The following is a 9,104-nucleotide window of genomic DNA, read 5'->3' on the forward strand; positions in this document are numbered from 1 at the left end:
ATGTCTCGCTCCATCCACCAACGCCATGTTGCACCACAGACTGTCCAGGAGTTAGCGGATGCTTTAGTCCAGGTCTGGGAGGAGATCCCTCAGGAGACCATCCGCCACCTCATCAGGAGCATGCCCAGGCGTTGTAGGGAGGTCATACAGGCACTTGGAGACCACACACACTACTGAGCCTCATTTTGACTTGCTTTAAGGACATTACATCAAAGTTGGATCAGCCTGTAGTGTGGTTTTCCACTTTAATTTTGAGTGTGACTCCAAATCCAGACCTCCATGGGTTGATAAATTTGATTTCCATTGATAATTTTTGTGTGATTTTGCTGTCAGCACATTCAACTATGTAAAGATAAAAGTATTTAATAAGAATATTTCATTCATTCAGATCTAGGATGTGTTGTTTTAGTGTTCCCTTTATTTTTTTGAGCAGTGTATTATCACTTCAGTTCAATCACGTTTAATACTGATGAGCACTGTGGGAAACATACATGTTTAGATTGGCTGGTGCAAGTCACGTGATGACCAGTGTGGTGTTGATTTGACAGTTTCCTCTTCACTGTGGTTAACTGTTTAAAACATGTATCACTATAATAAGTCACACAGATGCAGGACAGTCTAGAGAGAACACAAAGATACAGACTTATATTAGAGCTGAGATAAGTAGAAGGTACTGTATTGGACCACAAGTGTGCAAGAATGTCAGAGGGAGTCTATGAAATCGCAGGTGGATTTGAAGACGATGAGCCTGATGCAATGAAGAACACAGACATTGATGGAAAATGATATGCCAACGTAGGAGACTTCAAGCCCAGTCCAAGAAATGGAGTTGTTGCTTCAGGTAAGATTGCACGAACACACACACACACACACACACACACACACACACACACACACACACACACACACACACACACACACACACACACACACACACACAAAACATTAAAGTCTCTTGTATGTGTCCACAGAGCTCGATAACAGGTGAGATTACCCTGTAGTACTATATCTTTATTTGTCCCAATCCTGGATGAAACAGTAAAACACATTACCAAAGATCTTTAATCATTTGTGATTCAGTACATGTTCAGTGGTGGAAGAGACCCTCTGGAGTTGCTGCAGTGTGTCTGGGGCTGCTGTGTGTTCTCCTACTGGCTGCGATCATAGGCCTGTCTGTCTACTGTAAGTTTACTATGTTGTCACTGAGAATTAAGGAGCCTACTTAATTATACTTAATCATCAATGGTGTTTTAGTTACATGTTTGATAAACCTTTCCCTTTTACAGATGGAGTCATTGATCATCACAACTCAACAGAGAGAGAACAGCTACAGGACAGTTACAACAACCTGACTAAAGAGAGAGACCAGCTACGGATCAGTTACAACAACTTGACTAAAGAGAGAGACCAGCTACAGTCCAGTTACAACACCCTGACTAAAGAGAGAGACCTGCAACGGACCAGTTACAACACACTGGCTAAAGAGAGAGACCAGCTACAGTCCAGTTACAACACCCTGACTGAAGAGAGAGACCTGCAACGGACCAGTTACAACACACTGACTAAAGAGAGAGACCTGCAACGGACCAGTTACAACACACTGGCTAAAGAGAGAGACCAGCTACAGACTGAGAAAGTTTTTCTTCGTGAGAGGCTTTCTAATCTCAGTGAGTAAACCTATAGTTGTACATTTTCATTAATCCCACACACTTTATCGTGTGTCTGTATTCATTCATAAAATATCCAGTGTTTTAAGTTGAAGGAAATTCATGTTTTCATCTATCTTCAAGAACAAAACTGTCCTGCTGGCTGGCAGAAGTTTGAACCCAGTTGGTACTTCCTGTCTAATGATGCTAAAACCTGGAATGAGAGCAGAGAGGAATGTCTGGAGAGAGGAGCAGACCTGGTGATCATAAACAGTGATAAGGAACAGGTGAGAGAGAGAGAGAGAGAGAGAGAGAGAGAGAGAGAGAGAGAGAGAGAGAGAGAGGATATGGGTGTGCAAGGGGTATACGTATATATATATATATATATATATATCCTTTTCAACAACAGGAGTTTCTCTTCATCCTCAACAAGAGAGTCTGGATTGGTCTGACTGACTCTGTTACTGAGGGGACCTTTAGATGGGTGGACGGCACCCCACTGACCAACCCAAGGTAATATACTACTACTATAATAACACTGACCACCCCAAGGTAATATACTACTGCTATAATAACACTGACCACCCCAAGGTAATATACTACTGTTATAATAACACTGACCACCCCAAGGAGAGAGAGACCATATCTGACTGTTGTTAACCCTGTAGGTAATGGTATTAACCATGATATCTGACTGTTGTTAACCCTGTAGGTACTGGTATTAACCATGATATCTGACTGGTTTTAACCCTGTAGGTACTGGTATTAACCATGATATCTGACTGTTTTCAACCCTGTAGGCACTGGTATTAACCATGATATCTGACTGTTATTAACCCTGTAGGTACTGATTTTAACCATGCTATCTGACTGTTGTTAACCCTGTAGGTACTGGTCTTAACCATGATATCTGACTGTTGTTAACCCTGTAGGTACTGGTATTAACCATGATATCTGACTCTTTTTAACCCTGTAGGTACTGGTATTAACCATGATATCTGACTGTTTTAAACCCTGTAGGTAATGCTATTAACATGATATCTGACTGTTTTAAACCCTGTAGGTACTTGTATTAACCATGATATCTGACTGTTTTAACCCCTGTAGGTACTGGTCTTAACCATGATATCTGACTGTTGTTAACCCTGTAGGTACTGGTATTAACCATGATATCTGACTGTTGTTAACCCTGTAGGTACTGGTATTAACCATGATATATCTGACTGTTGTTAACCCTGTAGGTACTGGTATGAACCATGATATCTGACTGTTGTTAACCCTGTAGGTCCTGGTATTAACCATGATATCTGACTGTTTTTAACCCTGTAGGTACTGGTATTAACCATGATATCTGACTGTTGTTAACCCTGTAGGTACTGGTATTAGCCATGATATCTGACTGTTTTTAACCATGTAGGTACTGGTATGAACCATGATATCTGACTGTTGTTAACTCTGTAGGTACTGGTCTTAACCGTGATATCTGACTGTGTTTAACCCTGTAGGTTCTGGTATTAAACATGATATCTGACTGTTTTTAACCCTGTAGGTTCTTGTATTGACCATGATATCTGACTGTGTTTAACCCTGTAGGTTCTGGTATTAAACATGATATCTGACTGTTTTTAACCCTGTAGGTTCTTGTATTAACCATGATATCTGACTGTTTTTAACCCTGTAGGTACTGGTATTGACCATGATATCTGACTGTTTTCAACCCTGTAGGTACTGGTTTCCAAATCAGCCTGATAATGGTGATGGCAAACCAGAATATGGTGAGGAGGACTGTGGTGAGATACAAAAAGATCAGAGTCCTCGAAAGTCATGGAATGACCTATCATGTCGCAGCAAACTCAACTGGGTCTGTGAGAAAGTGCTTTAACATCACCATGACAACATACTGTAACACATACAGTAGCCTACAGCGCACACAACTTCCTCCTTCATTCTCTCTCTCTCTCACACACACACACACACACACACACACACACACACACACACACACACACACACACACACACACACACACACACACACACACACACACACACAAACACCTATTGTTGTATTTGTTTGTAGTATCATATTAATAAAAGTCCTACTTATTTCCTGTTTGTAACTTCCTGTGTACCAGTAGTTATGTTTCACACATCATCAGGTTCAACATGAATTCAGTACATTTGACTTTGTGCATTCACATAACTTCCCATTCAAATATATTCTACAGATATTTACATGCTCCAATTGAGGTCTGGTGATGACATTCTCAACAGTACCAAACCACCATTACATACACTGTATAGGAGGTGACTGTATCACCAATCAATGAGTGTAGTAGAGATATCAAAGGGTATCAAAGGATGTTACTTAATCATATTTGACAGTCAGTCTTTGTTGTCAATTTACATATAAGCACAATAACAAATGCTCTATTTGACTGCTCCCCTATATGGTCCCAAAAGAGGGAAGGGAAGTGGAAATGTTCAGTGGTTCAACCAGCTGTCACTCAAAAACTCCTCAACCAATCAGGTTGATCCTCACTGGTTAAAACTACCCACCCCCAATATCCACTTGTAGCAGTTTGTAGTGTCAAATATATTGTCTGGACATTATAATGACCCATGTTTGTAGTTCTGGACCTCCTGAACATGTTGATGTATATTTGGGAGTAAACAGAGGGTCCAAATCAGCAGAAAGGTGAAAGGAAGGAGGAGTCCTGGAAACTCCCTGAATTATCTTGGGGCTGTTACATATGATATTTAATATATGTTAACAGCTAGTCTTTGTTCTCCACTTCCCCTCTATGATCTATATCTTCCTGGTATGATAGTGTCCTGGCCATCATCACAAATAAGCAAGTCCCATTCCCTGGGCAGGAGGACTGTGTTGAGATATACTCTGGACAAGATGACCATGTAGAGACATGGAATGATTTATATTGTTCTGCAGAAAATGGTTTACCAACAATCACTGTAACAATCTCTCACACGCACAAACACAGTGTGCAAACTTGTTCTATTTTGTTGTATTAGCATAGCCACAACTACCAGTGTCATTTTGTTGATACTTCCCTAGAGTTAACACCTACAGTAATCACACAGACACAGAAACACAGATGACTCAGAGACAGAGATATCACTAGAAGCAGAGACTTAACGTATAGAGGTCTTACAGTTGACGTACGACGCCTCCTGGTGACCATGTTGGAAGACCACCACATTAATTCTAGAAGCAGAGACTTAATTTATAGTAGACCTACATAGAAAGAAAGACCCAGGCCTTGTTAAAGATGTCAAAGGTCATCTATGCTGAACCAGATAGGAACAAGAAGGTCAAGTTTGACAGAGGTGAGATGGAGGAGAGGATTGTGGATATCTACGTCAGTGCAGACACCCTGAGAGACGGTGAGACCAGCACCAAGAGAGAAGAGACAGCAGACACTGCTCCTAATAATGGACCAGGAGACCAGCACTCAGGTAACACACACACACACACACACGCACGCACACACACACACACACACACACACACACACACACACACACACACACACACACACACACACACACACACACACACACACACACACACACACACACACACACACACACACACACAAAACATTAAAGTCTCTTGTATGTGTCCACAGAGCCCGATAGCTCAGTGAAGAGACCCTTCCTAGTTGCTGCAGTGTTTCTGGGGCTGCTGTGTGTTCTACTGGCTGGGATCATAGGCCTGTCTGTCTACTGTGAGTTTGTGTCCAAGTTCATTGCTTATCACCTAGTTGTAAGAAGTTCTGGTTACTAAGCCTATTTACCAGGTGTTTTACTTAGTAACTATGTGTTTATACTTTGTAGATAACAGAGTCATCAAAGATTTTGAGGATAAAAGGAATAACCTGTTCCAGAGTTTCTCCCTTTTTAAAATCAACGCAACTGAAGAGAGAGACCAGCTACAGACCAGATACAACAACCTGACTAGAGAGAGAGACCAGCTACAGACCAGATACAACAACCTGACTAAAGAGAGAGACCAGCTACAGACCAGATACAACAACCTGACTAAAGAGAAAGGCCATATTCAGGCAACGCTTTTTGTGATAGGTGAGATATAAACTGTGATAAATTATAATAATTATATATCAATGGGTTTTTGAGTATAGAGATACTCACTAAGTTTCTCAATGTGTTCACCTTTGCTCTTCAACAGAGCAGCATTGTCAGGAGGGATGGAGATACTTTGACTCCAGTTTGTACTTCCTCTCCACTGAGAAGAAAACCTGGGAGGAGAGCAGACAGGACTGTAAGGGGAGAGGAGCAGACCTCGTGATCATAAACAGTAGAGAGGAACAGGTGAGTGAGAGAACAGACAGGACTGTAAGGGGAGAGGAGCAGACCTCGTGATCATAAACAGTAGAGAGGAACAGGTGAGAGAGAGAGCAGACAGGACTGTAAGGGGAGAGGAGCAGACCTCGTGATCATAAACAGTAGAGAGGAACAGGTGAGAGAGAGAACAGACAGGACTGTAAGGGGAGAGGAGCAGACCTCGTGATCATAAACAGTAGAGAGGAACAGGTGAGAGAGAGAACAGACAGGACTGTAAGAAGAGAGGAGCAGACCTCGTGATCATAAACTGCAGAGAGAGAGAGTGAGAGAGAGAGTGAGAGAGAGAGAGAGAGAGAGAGAGAGGCGGAGTAGGTATACTTTTCATCAGTACACTAATATGTTTGCAGTATTTTATAAATATATTAAGGGTGACGTTATCTTTATCTTTCTCAACAATAGACATTTGTCTTCAACCTCCACCTGAGAGTCTGGATTGGTCTGACTGACTCTGTTACTGAGGGGATCTGGAAGTGGGTGGATGGCACCCCACTGACCACAGGGTGAGAGATTTGACCATTTTACCTTGTGAAATGGAGATACAAAACAACAGTGATATATTGCTTCCAGTCATATTCATCAAAATGTATGTTTCTACTTATGAATGTCATTCAATGAGAACTAGAGATGTATCTTAGAAATCAAGTCATATTTTTAGATTAAAATGTCATTATATAAAAAATACATGTCATTGTTAATGTTCCATTCTTGATTACATCTTACAGAGTGTTTCTTTAAAACCCTAAAATCATAGGACCGTGTCTATAATTGTGGAGGATGTTTGTACCACAGTGTCTGACTGTGTGGTTCCCTGTGTTGTTTAGGTACTGGGGGTCAGGACAGCCTGATGATGGTGGTCTGTTCTCTTGGCAGGAGGACTGTGTTGAGATTTACTATGGACAAGATGACTCGGTACAGACATGGAATGATGACAAATGTGGCACAAATCATAACTGGATCTGTGAGAAAGTGGTGTAACAATAACTCTCTCTCTCTCTCAGTTATTATCTTGATGGTTGGATACAGTGTTGAATGGTTAAGTGATGATTCCACCTATTGGTTAAAGTGAGAGATGAACATACCAAAGAGATTAAATAGTTGTATTACAGACTTGCCTACGGGTTCTTTTTTAATGCACCCTTACTTGATTCCTCCTCACATCTTCTCTCCTCCCCTCTGTCTCAAAACACATTGGACAATACAATCCTAGGGGAGGGACCTTGGACCTTCTCCTCTAATAGGGTTGAGAAGGAGGAGAAGAGAAAGGAGAAGAGGAATCTAGGAAAGACGAATTGAGATAGAGCCTTAGTGTCAGAGAGAGACAGAGGAGGAAGAAGAAAATTAAGAGAATGAGGAAGAGAGAAAAAATAAGACAAATAATTGTTGTGTTTAGATTAAGAGGAGAGAATGTAGACATACTGAACTCATTATTTTCATTCTTTTTTATTAGAAACATGTCATGTGATTTGCCATGGGCTTATGCTTATTAAAAAACAAGTGAGTCCAATTATTAACCGATGATTATCACTTTAATAATAAGAATAACAAAGACACAGATTTTTTTCTGGTGAGAACTGGCAAAATGTATCACAAACTCATCCGTGTTGGGGGAGCCTGCCCTCCTTGACTCAACACTGAGAATTCCGAGGTGACTTAACCTCAACCATTGTTGTCCTGAGGTGGGTTTTAATCAGTAAAGCTGAGAAGCTTCTCTCGCAGGAAGCACTGCTGACTGGTGTAACAACAGAAATCTTACAGCATCGAAATAGCTCATGGAAGACATCTTTAGAAGGTTCTAGAAACACAACAAAGTCAAGGAAAGTAGACGGTCTGTCCCTTCCACTTTTTTCTCTCCTATCAAGAAGCCGCTTGGTTTGATGAAACTCATGATTGATGTCCTCTAAATCTGACTCAAAGGTCAAAGGCAAACAGGACCCCTTGCATGATCTCGCAATTCTTCTTTGAAAAACACCTCTGCAGCTTAGCTGTGAGACTGTCAAGCACCTGATAAAATATATCTCTTTCGAAGCTCTCACCATCACCTTGGTCGCAATTTTTCTGTCCTCGAGGGCTCATCATCAATGAGTAGTGAAATATTAACTTCTTTGGGACTGGGGGGCAGTATTGAGTAGCTTGGATGAATAGGGTGCCCAGAGTAAACTACCTGCTACTCAGGCCCAGTTCCTAATATATGCACATATATCCAAATCTATCCAAAACATGTCAAACGATGTCCATTTATGTCCAAATACATATAAATAGATTTGGATAGGGGGCTCTGCGAGAGTGCCATGAGCTGATCACACACACTGATCACGTGCGCTCACGTGAGAGCGACCTGCGTTTACATCGGATTTCTACAGACAAAGCAATTCTCCGGTTGGAACATTATTGACGATTTATGTTAAAAACATCCTAAAGATTGATTCTATACATCGTTTGACATGTTTCTACGAACTGTAATATGACTTTTCATCTGAACTTTCGCCTGGACTTGCCCGCGCCTCGTGAGTTTGGATTGTGTACTAAACACACAAACAAAAAGGAAGTATTTGGACATAAATGGACTTTATCGAACAAATCAAACATTTATTGTGGAACTGACAAAACAAACAATACCTCACAGTGATGGGGAGCAAAGAACTGAACTGAATAGTGTGTGATAATGACATACAGGTGAGTGAACGGTGATTAGAATTTAGGTGATTGGGATCTGGAGAGTGAACTGCATTCAGGGGATGTAAGTGTTTGAGAGTGTGAGCTGGAAAGTGGGCTGGAAAGTGAGCTGCATTCAGGGGATCTATGTGTTTGAGGGTGTGAGTTGGAAGCAGGCTAATAACTCATCAACTAGCAAAGAATATCAAGAAATGTGCACTTGAGCGATTCTGCGCTGTGATCTGAACTGATGTGAAATGCACATTCACTCTGGTGTGATTGAACGACCACTGGTGGGCAACCCCTGCCAATAAAATTCTACTCCGTTGTGCTCTGGGTCTGCCCTAAACAAAATCACAGACTCAATCTTGCAAAGTTATATTTGTTTTGGTTTGTTGCATTGAAAAGGGGCTGATAGGAT

At 41.3% G+C, this 9,104-nt stretch overlaps 1 protein-coding gene and 1 pseudogene across 1 annotated transcript; both read left to right on the forward strand.

The window, feature by feature from the left end:
- Positions 1–699: 699 nt before the first annotated feature.
- On the forward strand, positions 700–3,528 carry LOC139369407 (C-type lectin domain family 4 member E-like; annotated as a pseudogene).
- Positions 3,529–4,935: 1,407 nt separating this feature from the next.
- On the forward strand, positions 4,936–7,006 carry LOC139369408 (CD209 antigen-like). Its single transcript, XM_071108685.1, has 7 exons — positions 4,936–5,122; positions 5,296–5,394; positions 5,504–5,742; positions 5,873–5,998; positions 6,137–6,220; positions 6,431–6,531; positions 6,853–7,006. The coding sequence occupies exons 1-7, from the start codon at positions 4,936–4,938 to the stop codon at positions 7,004–7,006; spliced, it is 990 nt and encodes a 329-aa protein (XP_070964786.1).
- The last annotated feature ends 2,098 nt before the right edge of the window (positions 7,007–9,104 follow it).

The sequence above is a fragment of the Oncorhynchus clarkii genome, chromosome 17 (assembly GCF_045791955.1).
Source record: "Oncorhynchus clarkii lewisi isolate Uvic-CL-2024 chromosome 17, UVic_Ocla_1.0, whole genome shotgun sequence".
In the NCBI taxonomy this organism is placed as follows: domain Eukaryota; kingdom Metazoa; phylum Chordata; class Actinopteri; order Salmoniformes; family Salmonidae; genus Oncorhynchus; species Oncorhynchus clarkii.